Raw genomic sequence first — 20,985 nt, forward strand, 5'->3', positions numbered from 1 at the left:
AATTATAATTTCTTTGATGTTCATTACATACTTGTGGACTTATGTTCATAGATACATGATCAACTCTGGCTATTTTATGAAAAAGAAAAAAAAAACAACCTCTGGCTATGATCTCTTTCAAACCAGAGGCCTTGGTTGTCAGTGATGTCTGACATGATCAGACCCTCCCCATCCCCCCCCCCCCCCGGTTGGATTGGACAAAATTTAAGGGAAGTAATAACCTTTTAAGGGAGATAATTTCTATACGTGCCATATGATAAATAGAAATTTTATTTCAATGCGGCGCAGTAGTTGGCATTGTGTTTCTGACAAACACATCTCTTGTTTATCATTGTGTTATGGTCAGTAGACAACGATATAAACGCCAGTGTTTTAAACGCCATACAACAGTGCGACAAAGAGTTATTCATTGGCAGATAATTGACATTTTCCATATTTCACATTGAAGTCTTTGTCTGTGTCAATGTATTGGTTTACTACATAGGCACGCCTATTTGTCGTCATTATGCAGGTATAAATTTTTAATCATACGATTTAACCGGCATGATCCAATGTCCAAGTTATTATAGCTACAATATATTTCGGTACTTACACTAAGATGAATATTCAAGGTGTTAGCAAAACATCGATACAAGAGAACTTTTGCCAATGTAGATGACTTATGTACGGACTGTAAGATAGAATTATTTTTGTTTACGCTGCACTGACATTTATGCGGAGGAGCTCACGTGTGGAAAGCTCCATGTAGCTGTCACAATTGTCTACTGTATTGATGTGTGTGAGCGTTCGGGCTAGCCCGGATTGTATCTTTTTCATGTATAATGCATATAAAAAATAACATTACTACAAATGGTCATCATAAAGATAGGAATGTGTAAAGTATACCGCTAATTTTTGTACCTTTACGGTAACTTTTAGAGATCAAATGTCAAATTCGGCCGCAATATAGATCGTCCGGACTGAAACTTGATTACTCATTATGAAATTTTAACATAACTAGTCACAATTGTTCTCTCACATACACAAAACGCGCATATAAAACCCATTTTTCTACCTCATAGTTCAAGTTGATACTTAAGCTATATGTTGGTTGAGTCGTGGGTAATTTTTTTATAAATGTGTTACATCTCAAATATTTTATAAATATATGACCATGAATCATTACAAAAATAATTATTTACCTTTTGTCTTATGATTTATTTCAAATGTTTATCGTCTGTTTACATCAAAATAATCAAATGTGTTGACTGTATCAAACCGGAAAATGAAAGTAATGTTCTGATCGAGTCGTTGGTTTTGATTGGCTGTTCCAATTTCAAGATTTGCATGCTGTAAACACTCTTAACAAAGACATTGCATAGGAGGGTACTTTCTTTGGTGATTACCATTAGCATAGAACACAACAGTGACAAGTTTATCGTGATTTTAAACAAATTATATCAATTTCGTTTTTTAAGTAAACAACTCTATCGTATTAAGCATCACATTCAATAGACATATAAGCAATTATATCAATTGCTTTATATGCTGCCATCATCATGTCCAAGGTAAACTACTTCAGGTTCTTCATTCTGACAGGGTTTTTTTCTAAAAAAATATTATCAAGCACACCATTTATTTTTAACTGATACAATTTTCCCCTCTTTACAAATTTTTAAGATTAAAGAACAATTAGAAACACTTAATAGAGTGTTACCTAGGAAAACGTATTAACAGCAAATGTTGTGCGCATGCGCAGTCCGCCATATGTAAAAAAATGTAAACAGACGCTGTAACATTGAAAATACTAATAAAAAAAGTTTTTGTGTTACTTAGAAACAATACGTGTGTAGAAATAGTGTTTATGTTTGAAACGAATGCATCTGACAATGGTAAATTGCAATATTTACATGTTTTTGTCGCATTTTCGAGCTGTAAAACGAACGCCGACTATGTCAAACTTTTTACCTGAACACACTACAGTGTGTGCACACGTTCTATCATGTCATTTCACGCGTACTTTATAACCACGACTCAACAAGAACCCACGACTCAATCAGAAACATATACAAAACTAAAATATAATATTTAGTCATAAAACAGCATGTCCGCTGTGAAACGTCCTCATGCAAGTTTTATTTAATTAAACAAAAGTGCACCGTAACAATCTATCTTGGCCCATAGGTCAATGTAACGTTTTAAAGTAAAATATCCCATTGGGACATAATACAACTTGTGTAGACTGTAGTTTCATCATTCATCGTGCAATTTTAGAATAATTCGCCACAAATGTTTACAATATGTAGTAGGTGTGTCGCATGCAAGATCGACCCGTGTCCATTGTGCAAACAACAACGTCATCTTTAAAATTCAAATGACATGAATTGATGCAGTTTGTCAAAAATTGCAAGCATTCTTGGCAATGAACTCGACATTGTGCCGACCGAAATAAGTTAAGTTTTAAAAAACCAGCCGCGCGTTAGCGTTTATGGCAGTTGTTTTGCAAAGGTTGTCAGACATTAAGCAATCATATTCCGCGTGTAAAAGTGAAAACTTGTATTTATTTATTTATTTATTTACCATGTTTTACCTGCAAATTGTTGTTTTTTCTTAAAATGGCAATTGTGAATGCGTTGTTTTATTGTTTCAAAAAGCCTTTTCTCTGTATGTAAGGTATAATCAGAGGAGGTAATCACATGATAGTCAAGATGGCGACGTCCATGCCGAGATGGTTATTTTTCGCCGTTTTATACCCTTTATTACTTTTGTTCAATTTTTTACTGACGCTCACTCCCAACAAAATCAGTAAAAATGTGATAAGCGTTTATCGTATTAAAATTTGCGTTATGTATCGACTTAACTCCCCGCAAATTTTCTTAGTGGAGCTGTAATTAGGTCATCCCGCAAAGAAATTTCGCAGGGAGTAAAGTCGATATATAGAGCGAATATTAATACGACATAAACGCTAGTAACTTTTTTGGTTGAAATGGCTCGAAAGTGAGCGGCATTTAAAAAATAAAACAAGTAATAAGTGGTAAAAATCGGGCGAAAACAGCTTCGGCATGGAATACGCCATCTTGACTATCATGTGATTGCCCCCTCTAATAATGAGAATTTGTCAGAATAGAACGAACGTTTGTGTCACTGTTGTCATATTGTTGTAACTGTTGTTTTTATTAATTGCACATTTCGATGTTACATTTATCAGCTTGTTTAATGAAGAAGAGAGCTTTGTGTACACTTTAGTCGTTTTGTATCACATTTGTTGATGTATTGTAGTATATTAAATACTATTGTGGAGTGCATAGCTATGTTGTTTTCTGGTGATCTTGGAATCGTGAGTAAGATACCATGGACTCGAGGACTGGTTCAAAATATTAAATTATATACACAGAAACACAGATACAAGAATCGAACACATTTTCAGTACGATTCGTTCGTAAGACTAAAGCAAGTTAAAATACAAACAGCGACATGAATTGCATAAAGTACGTGTATTCAAATGTTTATCACTTTCAGGCGAGAAAGCATTCAAATTTAATATGCTACAATAAGCGCTCAGTTCATTTAATAATGTGTTGGGACGCGTTACAACTGTTCTGAACAGAACACTATGTTGTACAGATATAATGAGCACACGAGCACACTTTACCTTTTGTATAAGTTTCCAAAACACTAATACATTTTTTTAAATAACGCCAAAAGACAATATACAGATATGGTAAAACACGAAAATACTACCATCAGGTTGTTCAGACCGTGTCGAATCTTTGGGCGTAGGTTGAGTTTCTTAATCAACAAACAGCACAAGTCGGTGTCCTTCGTAAACATCAGGTTTGTCAGTTAGAGGCAGTTCTATTAGGGTTTTAGCTATTAGGATGAACGTTTTCAGAAACGTGAAAAGTATTAAAATTTTCTTCGATTCATTTAAAATGAGAATTGTTTGATTTAAAAGTCTTAGCTTCAAAAGTACATTAAACATTGAATACATGCAAGTCTTTAACACGCATATAATTAGTTAGCTTGTATATAAACAAATACGTTGACGGATATTTGCCCAAAAGCCATAATTATATCCAATGTGATATTGGGCTATTCGCGACATTCATGTTATAAATAATGAACATTCCTGGGATCACCGCGTTTGAACGGTCACTGCAAAGGAAGGGGGCGGGATTAACCCATTTATGCCTAACGCCTGGAAAAAAGGCCTCAGCAAACAGCGTAGACCCAGATGATACGCCGCATGATGCGGCGTCTCATCAGGGTCTGCGCTGTTTGCTTAAAGGAATTTCTGTAAGAGATATTCTAAATAAAGAAATACATATACTGGACATCTCTAATTTTGGAATAAATTGATCCAATTTAGAGGGATTGGGAGAGTCCACTAGGCATACATGGGTTAAACTGGTTCGAGTACTAGCAGAACCTCACAATACACAATAAAGTTATTTCAAACCATAACGTGCGCCTAAAACGATTTTAATCGAATGCAACACAAATGAAAACATAAATGCAAAAAGAAACTCGCGAATCGAATATTACTTAGTGCCCAAGTATCGTGCGTATCTATTAACACGATTAGGGGTTAGGTTATACAGTTAAACTTATACAAAGAAATAAGGTCTATAAAAGACATTAAACTTTAAGCGATATGTCATCGGAAATTTGTTTATACACGATTAAGAATGGTCGTAAATGCTTTACGTCCAAATAACTCACAATAGCTCTACCGCTTATAGCATCTGAAGACTGAAATACGACAACATTGCAGATATAGGTACGTGGATATGCTTCTACGTGCCATTAAACTTGCTTTCGTATTGATCACAAACAGAAATTAATTGTTGGTGATAAATATTTAAACCAGCTTTATGAGGATCAGCGTTATGTTTTGTAAAGATATCTAAAAAGCCTAACGTGTATGTCTAAATATCAGTTAATTTTTCCACACACCTATTATGGCTGATACGGTTCATGATTGTTAGGTAATAACTCGTTGATAGTAACTTAATATACATTTTGTAGTTTATTTCGATTGGAAAAGAAACTATACATTTAAATTAACTAAATATAAATACCACAATGCTTAACGTTTATCGTTTGGATATTTTATTTTGATTTCAATAGAGCAAGTGTTTTAGGTCAATTGTATACATATATATTTTTCTTGTCTAACAGGTGTATTCGGTTTTTGACGTTATGAAGTTATCATATCATGAAAAAATTCTGCACACTAGGTAAAAGACCGAGCCAGTCCGATTGAGTTAGCTAAATTTTCTCAATCGGCATACCTAGCTGATTATCATTGATAAAGGTAAAGGCTTGGTTCCCGTCCTCTTTTAAATTTATCGAGAGGTTCGGGACAGGAACCAGACACGACTGCCAGGTAGTCTGGATTACCTGCTCCTGAATAACTGCCAGGTGCCACTTCAAACGCTGTGACGCTAGGAAACCTCCCAAATGTAGTTATTTTTAGATTTGATCGAGTATGTAACCCGCCTCCCAGTTTGTCTGAATGGGTCAAGTTCCCCACGGGTACTACTTCCCCGCACCCCTAAAAAAAATTCGTTCCCAATTTTTTTCATACCAATTTTTTTCGTACCCAAATTTGTTTTCGTACCCAAATTTTTTTCGTACCCATTTTTTTTCGTACCCATTTTTTTTCGTACCCATTTTTTTCGTACCCAAATTTGTTTTTGTACCCATTTTTTTTTTACCCATATTTTTTGGCATAATTTATTCGTACCCAAAATTTTCGTAACCAAATTTTTTTCGTACCCAAATTTTCGCACCCACATACACACTTGTGGTGATGTAGAAAAACTTAAATTGAGGCTTTAATATCCATCCTCTTCAAAAGTATCGTCACACCAGTACTGTCAATACTTTGATTTTTTAAATTTTATTTAAATGACAAATGTCGGAAGTGTATATAAGTGTGTCAATATCTCCCAGCAGTATGTTAACAAGAAAGTAAATCTTTAATATATCAGCATGTTAAGACGATTTGTATGTAATCGCTTTGATCCGAAACTAATGTATTGAACGAAATGATAGGATTGATAAATTATAAGCGTTTAATTGAAATTTGACAAAATTAATGTGACCCTTACTAGTTTAGTTTTTATTGGAACAACTTACGGTTTACCGTCCTTGCTAGGTTTATTCGGATTGTTTATCTCGACACTCGCCCTCAAAATGGCAAAGCTAAAAATAAACGCAGCAATTTTTGTTAATACTAATATGATCGTTTATGAGGTATTAAGTTGTACCTATTTCTCGAAAACCACGAAAAGAACATGTAGACTCGCTATCACATTATAATATGCAAAATAAAATCATTGTAAAAGTAACAAATTTACAAAAAGCAACATTTGCATAGAAAGACTCCATACCTATTCATTGTTTAAGAGCACTGTAAGCTAATATTCAAACAATAATAAACTTATAAATATTAAATATGTAAGGTAGAACCCGAAACAGCAAACTGATGTTTTTACTAGATTTTGCCGGCAACTTGCTAGTTGAATGTAACCCGCATGCGCGCAAGTTTTGAATCTTGATACAAACTAGAGATTTTTAGTGCATTTCTGTGCTTACCCTGTCAGCATCTTGAGAAAAAAAGTGTCATAAGATGTGTTTAAATCTGTAAACAAACATGGGAATGCACTGTATTTTTTATTTAACTTTTCGATTATATAAGCATTCATAGAATATTTAACAAGTGTAATGTTATGTTAACCAGCATTGCTGATTAATGCATTTTCGTATCCTGCAGAGGAAAGTTTTTCATTTAATTCCCTCTTGACTTATTTATAGAAACAACTAACCAATAACGCTTGCGTATACAAAGCTTAGCTTCCGTCACGTTTTCTTTAGAGACAACAGGCGATTTCAATATATGCCAATACTATATACCGAATGCTAACGTTCACAACAAAAACATTGAAAGAGTTCAAAATTTGTATTGCATTTCAAAGTGATATGTGTATTGAGTAAATTATACGATGATTAAAGAGGCGTATTCTGTATTTTTCCGAAACTTGTTTTAAATTTTCGTTTTATAAAAAACATTTGGGGCTGTGTTCATATCAGCTAAGTTTGAATAAATCTTAACTTGCAATACTAACACACTTGTCTGCTGTTGTTTTTTTTTCAAACGAAAACTATATTTTAAGGGCAAAAAAGCTGCCAGTATGTCTTGCTTTGTTCCTTTTTTTCTTTTTTTTTTATACGCCCGATTTGACGATTTTTTCCGGAAACATTTCCGGAGACGTTGACCCGCAGACAGGGAAAGCGTATGGAAGGGAAAGACCGCCAATATTGTTCGTCACCAGGAATGTTGCACGTGTTGAGTATTAAGCTGACATGTTTCATCTTGAAATTATAGATTATACATACACGTCAAATAATATCTGTTCAAATAAGCAATGTTCGATATTTTATGTTTCAATTTTCAACAATGTTAATTTTAAAGGTGGAGACATCTCAAATGTTCATCGTGTTCATTGTCCAATTAAAACTGTTCAATGAATAAAAAATTAAATGTTCAAAATGTAAAATATACATTAACTTGTATTTTTAAACGCATACACAACGCATAAAACTTGCAAATGTGCAATAGTAACTTTAACGAACTGCCAATATCCACTGTTAGCATGTAAACACATGTCTAGATTGGTCAACGCGTATCTTTACACATTGCAATGTTACAAGTTTACATCTGCACAGTTGACAGATGTAAAGTCGGTTTAACAACAATCTATATGCGGTGAATAATATTGGCGGTCTTTCCCTTCATATAACGCGGTGGACGCGTCAAAAAAAAATTCGTCTTAGCCAGGAACCAATACCTCGCTTACGGGCCGGGAACCATTGTAAATGTAAATGATTCTTCTGGTGCACAGGTGTTGGGCACATGCCTGTCCAAGTCACTTAAACACTATCGATATGTCATAAAACAACATTTTTCATCATTTTGAAACATTCTGATAGTATGACATATCGTTTAAGTGACTTGGACAGACACCCAACACCTGTGGCTACTACTTATGACAATTTGTACCCTAACACCGGTTGACTTGAAAATGCGTTGTAAAATGTTGAATTGTGTTTTGTCAACTTGTATTATGTACAATTGTATAGTGTAGACTTGTAAGATGCTGACTTGCAGCAGATTACTAAAACCGATCTGGTTTCATTAAAGGACGTTACATTCAATTTGGTGAAAACGTACGTCTGATACAAGAATGCATAAATTATTTCAACCAACCAAACAATTCTGGTCTCATTTTCTTTGCAGACTTCGAAAAGGCTTTCGATTCACTAGACCATTCGTTTATGTTCTCTTGCTTAGAACATATGAATTTCGGTGAAAGTCTAATTAAATGGGTCAAACTATTTTCCACCGATATTAACAGTATACTTATTAACAATGGCTTTTTCTCAAACAGTTTTAACATCGAACGAGGGGTTCGACAAGGATATCCACTTTCATCGTCGCTATTTATTATATGCATCGAGTATCTATCTCACTATATCCAATCAAATAAACATATAAAGGGAATATCGCTAGAACCCGACGAAGAAATTAAACAGTCCCTATTTGCTGACGATGAAACTTATTTCTTAAATGACAGTAGTGACTCTTTCGATAATCTTATAGAATCGCTAACCCTTTTTGGAATGGCATCAGGCCTTAAAATAAACTAAAGTAAATGCACTGTACTACGAGTAGGTAAATTAAAACGAAGTAATATTCATATTAAAAATGAAATGAAATTCAATGAAACAGTTCTAAAAACATACTGCCTAAATTACAGAAATGTACAAGCTGCTTAAAATCATGGGAACACCGTAAACTTACATTAATCGGAAAAAACGGTGTTGAAAAAATGTGCACTCCCTAAATTAGTTTATGTACCAACAGTTCTCCCAAATCCACCAAATGATATTATTAACGATATAAAATCAGCAATATTTAATTTCATATGGGACGGTAAGCCTGATAAAATAAAACGAACTCAGTTAATTCAATCTGTAGAAAATGGAGGTATCCAATTAACAGACATCAACTCATTCTTGAATGCAATCAAATGCAGCTGGGTTAAAAGATACCTAGATATTACCAATACGAGTAAATGGAAATTATTCTACCAGAAAATCCTAAAAAAAATATGGTGACTCCTTACTTTTTGAATGTAACATCAACAATACCATTTTGCATGAAATTGCAAACGAAAACATATTTCTATCTAGTGTTTTATCGGCATGGACTAATGTTACTCATAATCTAGAAACCCAAATCACCAGTAAAACTATTTTATGGAACAATAAAGACATAACTTCAAACAATAAGACTTTTTTCTATAAACACTGGTTTGAACAAAATATTAAATATGTCGACCAATTGTACGATTACAGAATAAAGGACTTCTATTCTTTTGAGAATATATGTTATATATACGGAATACCATCAAGAACTTAATTGGAAACAAATATTTATCATGCCATATAAACAACTATAGATAGCACACTGAGAAATTTTCAATATAAATTTGTCCATAGAATCATAGCTACAAATAAATATCTTTTTAAGTGCAACTTATCCAACACAAATTTATGTGATATATGCAGCAAACACATTGAAACAATGGAACACCTTTTCTGGGAGTGCAAACATATTCAAATTTTATGGAACCAGTTAACAACATTTCTAGAGAAACAACAATTACAATTAAAACTGTCTCTCTTAAATATTAGTTTCGGTGTAAATACTTTTAAAATACCAGAAATTAATAACACTGTGAACCACATTATCATATATTTGAAATATTTTATATTCAGCATCAAATACAAAAAACAAATACCTACTTTCAACTGTTTTATAAACTATTTAAAACTAAAGATCCAAATTGAAAAAGAAATAGCCCTCAACAACGTAAAACTTCATATTTTTGAACAAAAATGTAAACACATAAACTTTCATAACCCAGTCCAGTTGTCTTCTACCCAACTCTAAGCAACTCTTCTATAGTATTGATTTTTACATTTAAAAACCACAAGCAGCCAAAGCAAAAAAACAGCATATACTGGCATATCATGTATAATATGTGTTTGGCATTATTACTGCTGTATTATACCACTTTCGTTCTTGCTTATGAACATATTTACATTGTATGTTTTATATTTAATAAAAAAACGATCGTACAACTTAGAAACTATTCTACATGCTAATGTAGTTTGTCATCAAATTACTTTCAGATGGATCTATTATCTTTAATTGATTATTATGACTACATTATAAGGTAGATGAATATGTAGTCTTTATATATGCATTATCTTCATTTTCAGATCTGTAGATAAAGAAGTTACATGTTTGTGTTTAAACATTTAAACATTCTGTAGAATTGGAACATGCAACATTGTACATTTAACAGTTGTACAAAACAGATATTAAAGCGAGATTATACGATTTGCATATGCGTTAAATTGTGATATATTGATAAAAATATGTTACAATAACACAAAAATATGCAAGAAAAATTATACATTGAAGACGAATTTCATAAAATGCAGCAAAGACAAATTAGCGCCCTAGCCGATTGCGACGAAGATATTTCGTACATATTTTCCCACAATAACCGAAGCATTCGTCTTTTTATTAGGATCAGAGTTAGTGTTCGTGTGTCGTATGAATAGATATCGTTGCAGGATTTAAATGAACCGTTAAACTAAATTTAGATTCACATCGTACATGCATGATTTACATGCTGACGAATTCCACTGTACAGACATTTTCGATTTTAGAATTAAATATCTGGCTTATTTCACATTTTTCGACGCATGTTTTTCTAAACTTTTATTTAATTTATATTGAAATATATGTTTAATACGTTTTTTTACACATTTTATATAAATTCATAAATATTTGACAAAATCGTATAATCTCGCTTTAAAATGTTGCATTAAAAAAATTCTCTGTTAAACAAATGAGCTGAATATTCAACACGTGCAACATTTCTGGTGATGAATAATATTGGCGGTCTTTATCTTCCATAAAAGCGCGGTTGACTCCGGCATTCATCGATAGACACCGGGTATCTAGCGAAATGTAGACAAACAAACGTTTAGGTAGGCATAAATAATAGGGAATAAAACACTGTAAGGCTTTAAATGGCATAATATATTTTATCAATAATCAAGGTTAATGTATATCCTTCGATAAGTATGAGTTTATTTGCAGCACAATGCTATTATTGAAAGATTCAGAACCCACACACTGTATATTGGGTAAAAATTAAAATGACCTTTTCACGTTTTGGTAAATTGACAAAATTTAAACAAAAATGTTTTAGATTCGAAATTTTTGCTGTAGTTATGATATTTGTGACGAAAAAGTAATACTGAACATTTATCATGCAATAAAATATTATATGCATCTTTTGACGATTTAAAAACCTGAAAATTATAAAGAGTTGAAACGCGACAAGATTGAATAATTTGGAGAGTTCTGTTTTGCCGTTATATTTTGTGACACTACTAGGATTGATTATATAAAATATAAAATATATCATCAGGGTGAAAAATCAACGGGGTTTTCAGGGGTTTACACCCAGGCTGGACAGAATGTAAACACACCGTTAACAACTTAAAAAAAATATCTCAAGTTATTGAAATTCATTTGAAAAAATCTTTAGTGCATAAAAGACATTTGTTCTTACAGTTTGTGCCGATATCTCATGGTATAAGAATAAATCCATGAATACGTCTGAATCGGTGACAAAATTTCACGTTCCGTGAAGCATAACCGTATAAATGAATGCAGTACACATATAATTTTTTAACAATAACACATTCTTATCAAATAAAGTAATTCTTATGTATTTCACATTGCCATAAGCAGCATAAAACCTACATTTTATGCACTAGTCTAGTTGTTCGAGCCCAGTTCAGGTATATTTTTGTATTTCTTGAATGTTATTCTTGATTTTTAATGGAGCTTTTTTAAATTTAGATCCCTTGTTTACATTTATCAATATAAAGCATTTTATGACAGGCTTCAATACTTTCCAACATCTGTGCAAAAGGATGCATGATAACATGCATGCGGCAAATGATGAGAAATTATAATTTGCATCGTAATTATACAACGCATTTCTAAAAACTACTTACTTATTAAATCGACAAATACAATTAATAATGTCAAATTTGCACGATGTGAAGCGATTGGTAAAATTATTTTTTGAACAATACCTTCATTGTTGTGCACTTTAACGCTCCTGAAAATATCAGTTGGATCAGCGATATCTGTGGTTTGAAGTAGGCATCAATGAGCTCCAAATTTATTTGTTTATAAACCATAGAAAAGAAATTACAGATATCGAAGACCTATTTGTCTTAACGTGATTGCATTCGTTTCAGCGGGCAGTATTAATACGAATTTTGTGGTAAGGGTTGCATTCATATTTGTTAAAAGTGTGGATTATTTTTCAAATGCCTATATTTGTCGAGTCATTTTAATGAAAGAAAACAGAGTATGCCAAAGATTATTATTTTTTTAATTGTAATGCTTTTGAATTGTGTTTGTTTAGAAATTGTGAAACGTTCTATTGAAGCAGGCAAATACATGCACGAATCCCTAGCAATTCTATAACGTATGATACATGTATTCACGAATCCCTAGCAATTCTATAACGTATGATACATGTATTTCGGTGTTTTAACCGATAATCGCAAATCACCCATGACTTTATCAAAAGTGACTTTTGAATGGCTTTAACTTTCTCATCGTGATATGTGCCGCTTAATGGACGACATGACACGACACAATCATTTTCATAAAGTTCAGTTCATTGTCCTTGCCTTCGTAGTCATAACAAACAAAACGGTATCGTAGATGAGGACTGTTAACATAAGATTTATGGGGATTTGAGTAATGTTTAACAAATACATCAATAAAGTATTCCGTATCCTTATTCAATGGACCTATTTATATGGCTGAGACGCTTCAATATTGATACTCAAATACTCACTGTACAGGACAACATCTTGAAATCAGAATGTCATTTCGATTGAATTTTTTTAGTATAAACGATCTAATTACGTTTGATGATCAATATACATTTTGTTAACAGTTTTTATTGTAGTACACTTTAACCCACTTGCAAATATCAGTATAAAATGCAATATTTGCGATTTTAAGTGGAATGAAGCAATATACGATTTGATTTGATTAAAGTAACAGTCCATCGTTGTTTTGCATATAAATCGTAAAGCGAGAAATAAACTTTACATAAATTCATTGAAATATATTTTGTATCGAGGTTGACATCGAAAACCTGGTCAAAATCGGTTTTGAATCGATAAAATAATATATAAATGATCATAAATACATTCAATAGATATTCAATGAGAAACAATTTTGATGAAATCCTTAAATACAAAGACAAAAATAGTAGTTCGATGCACAACTCCTGAGCGACTCAAATTTACGCCTTCACAGAATTTTACTAGGCTCAAGTCCTCTTATCAGTAGACTAAATACAAAGGCGTATAGCCGTGCCTCATGAAATATTTCATTCATAACGATTTAATTATCTACTACCACTGCTATTTTGTCTGAAGGTGTCCGCGTATATAACGTTCAAATGTATTGTAATTAGCGTTATAAAAAAGACACATATTCGTCAACCAACCATTTAAAACATACTTTGTTTAATTACCTTTCCATTATTATTTTTTATTCAGATTATGTTTTCATAATGAAAAAAACTGAATTTAATATTGATATTTCCCTTATAAACATTTTTCGATTTTTGTACAAGAGATGTGAAATTATCGAGTGGTGAGTTTATGTCATTTCACCACTTTGATGGCAACGTTTGTTTGTTTAGTTGAGTGTTTATGCTAATGTCTTGAAAGCAATTTCATAAAACAAGTCAGATATGTATGGTGGCTGATTCGTTCTTTCTAGTTGCCGATTTAAACGGCGACAACACGCCAGAACAACACACAGACGCACAAACACGACAATTAGGAAAAAATAGTACTTCGTTTCCGCGTTTTGGCGACGTACAAACCCGCAACTACCATGGAACGGCACATCAGAGACTCCAATACGATACGTTTATACACTTTAAAACAACAGCATGGCACATAAATCAGTCCTTCTTAAATGCAAGGTACATAATGAAGACCGTGAGATAAGTTGATTGTTTTGTTCTAAGCCTTGTATAGTACATTTGCGCATGCGGACCTTGTTGCTCGCCTGATAAACATCTTACAACGCAGCGATGATAATTTGTCACTTCAGTTAATTTCTAATATCTACGGAATCCGGATAGGCCTTCTTTAATCTCACACTTCTTATATTCAGGGCAACACTAGACACACGAAGCGATACACGATATTTTTCGCGACAGTCGCGGCGACGCACGATATATTTAACACGATATATCGCCCTTGTGTAGGTTGCCCAAAAGGCGATGTATCGTGTTAAAAAAATCGTGCGGCGCCGCGACTGTCGCGAAAAATATCGTGTATCGCTTCGTGTGTCTAGTGTCGCCCTTGATGAAAGAAGGGCGAGATTATAGATGGCACTATCCGGATTTCGTACATATCCGAAAGGAACATGATTCGATATTTAAGGGAAATATTCACACATTATTTTGTTTTTTGACCATCGTGCGGTCACAATATTGAATATTTCGATATCTTACTATCCCTTATTAAGTATTTATTTTTTCATTTCTCGTTATTCTTCGTATTTTTGTATTCAATATTTTGCTGTCGCATAATCAGCATCGTTCTGTCGTGGAATCAACAGCGTACTGTCACCTTTTATGCGTATGTGCACCGAGATACGATACTTTGGTACAGATAACGCGACGGTAAATAACAAAATTACATCGAAACAAATAAGACTGAAATGAGCTATTTAACAATAATACACGCCCGACATATACCAGGGTGCATGGTCAACGGGATTTTCAGGTGATTACACACGGACTGGACATATGTGAACACACCGCTAAGAACTGTATTTTTGCAAATATCTCAAGTTATTGAAATACATTTGCAAATATCTTTAGTGCACAAAATGCAGTTTTTCTAGCAGTTTGTGCCGATATCTTAAGGTATAAGAGTACGTCTCAAATCGGTGACAAAATTTCACGTTACCGTGTACAATGAATGAAGTACAAAAGGATTTTTTAACAAGAGCACAGGCTTGTTTAATACAGTTATTCTGATGTATTTTACATTACCATATGCAGCTTAAAAATCTGTCTTTTGTGCACTAGTTGAAATTCTTAAGAAACATTGTTGTAAAAAGTTATTTAAAAAAAACTGTGTATTTACATCCTTTAACGTTTAATTGTAAAACCCACAAAAGTCACGTGATCCTGCAACCTAATATACAGTATAATGACAGTATTAAATGACATCATGACACCTTATGGTGGCGTTTGAAATACGAATACGACAAACATACACCAACATTACACGTACCTAAAGTGTGTTATATGTATGATCCCCCCCCCCCAGCATATCCAACAGGAAATGTGAAATAGATAGTTCGGGCTAGGTCTTGACACTACACCTGGAGTAAGAAAAGGAAAATTGTTAAATGTGCGTTCTTTAGTACATTAATGTGCGTAATTTGAGGTTGATATAAACCCGTGTTTTGTTCACATTTAAAGCTTGGAGTATAAATTTCATTTTTTTAATGAAAAAAGATACCTTGTAAACAAACCGTGCTATGATGTTCACAAAAGACATTCTGTTTTCACAATTCAAGTTTTCATGAATATTTAAGTTTTTTTGCTGAATACATTATCATGGACATATCATTTTCAATACTTGTTTCAATATTAAACTGACAACCATTGAAATATAACAGTATTGCTATGTAAATTTGTCTTTTGTGGGCGTTAAATACAGATAAGAAATCCGAAGTACAATCAATGTTGCCAATCGCAGCACACCCAAATAAAAAGCGACATGTTTGACTTTTGTATCCAGGGTCAACACCGTCAACACCGTGGATACATTTAAGATGGAATGGCATTTAAGTATGTTTTGATATCTTAAGGAATATTAAAACTATTTACATCAATGTGTGCTTGTCGCCGCATTGACCTCATCATCATCATCATTATCATCATCATCATCATCATCATCATCATCATCATCATCATCATCATCATCATCATCATCATCATCATCATCATCATCATCATCATCATCATCATCATCATCATCATCATCATCATCATGATCATCATCATCATCATCATCATCATCAACATCATCAGCAGCAGCAGCAACAACACAGGCAGCAACAGCATTGTCGTCGTCGTCTTCGTCGTCATCGTCATCATCGTTATCAATCGTAAGCGTCGTCGGCGTCGTCTGCGTCGTCTGCGTCGTCTGCGTCGTCTGCGTCGTCGCACGACAATTGTTTGTATCTTCATAAATGCACGACGCCGCATAGACATAAGAAAACGCGCGTACGCGGGGCTTTTCAACCCTTAATTAAGAAAATGTTTATGCTCACGTAAACACTTTATGTATTCGAGTACCTGCTTGCTTTTATTTTTATACGAATACGGCATTTTTGGATCGCAAGTATGTTTGGTGCGCCTGCTTTTATAAAAAAAGTATGCGTTGCAGATGATTTAAGAATATGTAATGATTGATTTAATGATATGTGGGATTGCGTGTAATATATGTGTGCATTTATGGTTTGAGAGTAATTTATACATTTATTAATACGTTTAAACACGCATTATAGTCACCGATTCCAACGTTCGTTTCGAACCCGCTTGTCCTTTTTACTTGTAACAAAGTTTTTTCACAATTCACATGCCGTATCTACGTTGACGTTTTGGTTACCTCGCTGTTTACCGTGACTAGTGACTACCGTAATAAACACAGAAAACTCGTATATAACGTAGCGACATTGTCCTATCTCCACCAAGTGTTCACCTATCCTACCTATGTTTATTGGTAAGGGACAACTTCGACTCTTTTATCTGAACGAAACGGCGATTTAGTGTTTGTGAGTGATTTAGTTCTGGCCATTTGATATCTTGTAAATTGGTTTCGTTTGCGATATATCAAACGCGCGTATTTGTAATTAAAATAAGGCGCCATTGAGCATATTTTGGAATCAACGAACGGCTCAAATAAACTGTCAAATTTTATTTAACTAAAATAAATCTGTATTGAAAGCGTTTATTAAAACATTTGAACATTCGAACCGATTCGAACCAAGACGTTTCTCCAGATTTCGGTACGTTAGCATGTTATTGGACAGTAAGCGAAACTCCATATATAATTAACAAAAGTCACACACACCAGTGCTACCAGACTCAACTACATAATCATGGGTGCGGTGGAAGGTTTCAAAGGTGCCAGCCTGCTGGCCAAGGTATCGCTGGTCTTGTTGTTGATAGCGGCTCTGTTCTCGTGGATCTCTTTTACGACCACAGGCTGGGCCAAGATAGCCGTTGCTGTACCAGGGACTCCTGCGGTATACACCTACACCTACTACGGGCTGTGGAGATCGTGTCAAGGAAATAACCTGCTAATCGCTACCTGCGGCCAGCTTGACGGCACTGCAAACGGTACTTTCTGATATTTGATTGTGTCTAGATGAGCACCGATATCAGAAAACTGGGTTTAATGCAAGTGCGTAAAGTGTCGTCCCAGATTAGCATGTGCAGTCCGCAAATGCTTATCAGTGACGACACTTTTCGCAAAGCGGGATTTTCGCTAAGAAAAGACTTTCTTTCCACCAAAAAAAAAAATACAATTGAAGCGAAAGGGTTCGTTCCGGATTAGCCTGAATAGACTGCACAGGCTAATCTGGGACGACAATTTACGCACATGCACTGAACCCCGTTTTTACCTAGCGAGGCTCATATATTGTGAATTGGATTTTGTTATTAGAACTATATATTACATAGGTATTGGACAGCCGATGTTTTTGAGTGAAAAAAACATTAACATTTGTAATCAGTTATCGGTATGTAACAGATCCTTTGAAAAACATATCCGATAACCAAACGTTAAACTTCTTTGAAGTTCTTCGATATTTGAATTAAATCATTCTCAAATAAATTGGCATGTTTATAAAGCAATGCTTTATATAACGTTCTCAATATTATCCGAAAACATGGCATACATGAACTATTTCTTGCTAACTACACTAAAGAATTATTGTGTTCGTTTCATGTGTATAATTTATTAAATGTCATGTAAGTTAAGTTTGTTTTTAAGACATAAAACCGAAAAGGATGTTCATAGTAATTAGTATGCAATATATTCCAATAAGTTGTACTGCGTAACATGTTTTTGTGTAGGCAACTCAAGCCATCGCTGTCATAGTTTTGTTTAAATACTTATACCAATTAGAATCGCTCTGGGTAACAAGGACTTGTGCACGAAGTATCTGCACCTCTAATCTGGGCAGACACTTTCCTTTGAAAAAAAAAATCCAAAAACGCGGACAGTGTATGCGTTGCTTAGCTTTGCGGATTACACAGGCTTATCTGGGAGAATTCTTTATGCAAATGTATTAAGCACAGTTTTCACAGAGCGCTTCTTAATTAACCCATTTATGCCTAGCGTCTAGACAAAAGGCATTTGCAAACAGCGTAGACCCAGATGAGACGCCGCATGATGCGGCGTCTAATCAGGGTCCGCGCTGTTTGCTTAAAAGAATTTCTGTAAGAATATATTCTTAATATAGAAATAAATATACTAGACATCCCTTATTTTGGAAATAAATTGATCCAATTTAGATGGATGGTAGAGTCCACTAGGCATAAATTTGTTAAGAACAGTTTCCCCAGAGCGCTACTTAAATACTGATTAAGATAAACGTAATGAACCTAGAAGTGTTTTCTGCTTATCTTCAGACTGGTGGGCCGCCACGCAGGCATTGGTAACCTTCGGCTTCCTCGGTATCAACTTTGCCCTCTTCTTTCTTGTCCTCAAAATGTTCGTCGGCGCATGCGCGAAGAATGGTGAAATCGCCATGGCAACAGCTATCATTTGCATAGCAACTGGTTTGTATATTAGGTTGATTAGGTTAGGTATGCAATTCAGAAAAATATATTTTATTTTTATTAAAATCGCTCAATCAAAATTATCTGAACGCTTTTGTTTTAATATAAAGAAAAAGAATGTTGTTAAAATTTCATGTGATGATTGCCCGTTATTCAGAACCATAAGACTCCATTTTTACGACATCTTCCTAATAATTAAGTCATAAGAACACATGTTAAAGGCTTTTATATTCCTATGTTGTCAATTTAACTAGTTATACGTATTTGAGTATGCACAGTTGAGTATTGACGGATAATATGTATGTATTTATGATAAAAACAGCATGTGTTTGATTTTGTAAACAATCTGAAAATCTGTATACGAATTAAAAACCCTGCCACGAATATAACTCTTGGAATTGATCTCTTCTCTTCAGGCGTTCTGTACCTAATCGGCGTCATAGTGTTCGGAGCCGAATTCAACGAACACTTCATCGAGCCGTACGGATCAATTCACAAATTCGGCTTCGGATTCGCCCTATCAATCATAGCCATGGTGTTGGAGATCGTGGCCGGCGTTTTGCTTATAGTTGACAACAAGAAAGGCGGGACATCACCGTCAGCCTAGGTCGTCAGCACCACTTAGTTTAAAAACACATTTAGCTCGTTTCTAGGTCATGGAATTTGATCGCAAATGTAAGCAGAGATATCGTTTAGAAAATTGTTCATAAAATTAAGTATCGGTACAAACAATGTATTGCCCCCAAATTATTTAATGTCGTGAGGGAAATTGCGCTTCTTTATGTACATTTTCTCTCGTTTTTGAACTGCGACATCATGTTTGCCAAATCGTCAGTGTGTAACTTATTATTAAAGTTGTTTGTAAGTAAATTTATTTTGCTTGCAGGATATGATCATTCTTGTACAAATAATGTTTTCGTGTAAAAACATTACATCTGCTCAGCGATGCCAACAACGTAGATTTAGTTTCTCGAAAAATCCCAATCATTCTTCAAAAGCTTATCTCTGCACAAATCATCACCAGAACCATTGTAGAACAGGAAAAAAAAAGGTTCGTAAAAACATAAACAAAAATCTCCACCCTCGTATTTATTCGCCCCTTTAACGATATTATATATATATATATATATATATATATATATATATATATATATATATATATATATATATATATATATATATATATATATATATATATATATATATATATATATATATAGCCATGACAGGGAAGGACATGGTAATTCACGACACTTTCCGCCTTAACTGGATTTTTGATAAGAAGATAGTTCATTAAAACGAAAAATACCATGTAAGCGGACAATTTTGTCCGGACGGTACAGGCTCATCATGGCCGCATATGCATAAATTCCCGTTTTTTTTCCGGAGCGGGGCTCATATATAGAAGCATTCTGTGATTTCATTATTATTAATGTAATAAAATCGTACTTTATGGTGTTATAATTTAATTGTAACCCGGGTATAACATTTACCTAAAGAGGTCCGTTAGCTCAAAGGAGACAATATCACGCTTACTATTTTTTTTACTATTTTATAAACATTAGGCCGTTTAAAGTTCTTTTTTTTGTGTGTTTAAGCGTATTTGAATGGCCGTACTTTATTATGCAATTTCCAATGATGATTGATTCTGATTAAGTATAATTAATTTTATATTATCAACGTGTTGTTGTTCTTGTTTAATTGTTGTTGTTTTTTAATTATTATCAACTGCAATGGATTAGGAGACGTATGTTCTTCAACTTCAAACAATGCACATATGTAACAACGTAATAATTTATATTTAACATCATTCGGGTAGTTGTTTGATAAAGGAGTTTCAAATAGAGATTGCAATTTTGGATTTTGTTAAAAATATGTGTGTGTGTGTGTCGTGGAATAAATGTTTTATATTTTGTCTATACAAAAA

The 20,985-nt window shown here is 33.8% G+C and overlaps 1 protein-coding gene across 1 annotated transcript; it reads left to right on the forward strand.

Annotated features, from left to right (window-relative positions):
- Nucleotides 1-16,925: 16,925 nt before the first annotated feature.
- On the forward strand, nt 16,926-20,754 carry LOC127875436 (claudin-10-like). Its single transcript, XM_052420495.1, has 3 exons — nt 16,926-17,612; nt 18,909-19,058; nt 19,475-20,754. Exons 1-3 carry the CDS (start codon nt 17,372-17,374, stop codon nt 19,663-19,665), a joined length of 582 nt encoding a protein of 193 aa, XP_052276455.1. The 5' UTR covers nt 16,926-17,371; the 3' UTR covers nt 19,666-20,754.
- Nucleotides 20,755-20,985: the final 231 nt, after the last annotated feature.

Source organism: Dreissena polymorpha, chromosome 3 (genome assembly GCF_020536995.1).
Source record: "Dreissena polymorpha isolate Duluth1 chromosome 3, UMN_Dpol_1.0, whole genome shotgun sequence".
NCBI classification, from domain to species: Eukaryota; Metazoa; Mollusca; class Bivalvia; order Myida; family Dreissenidae; genus Dreissena; species Dreissena polymorpha.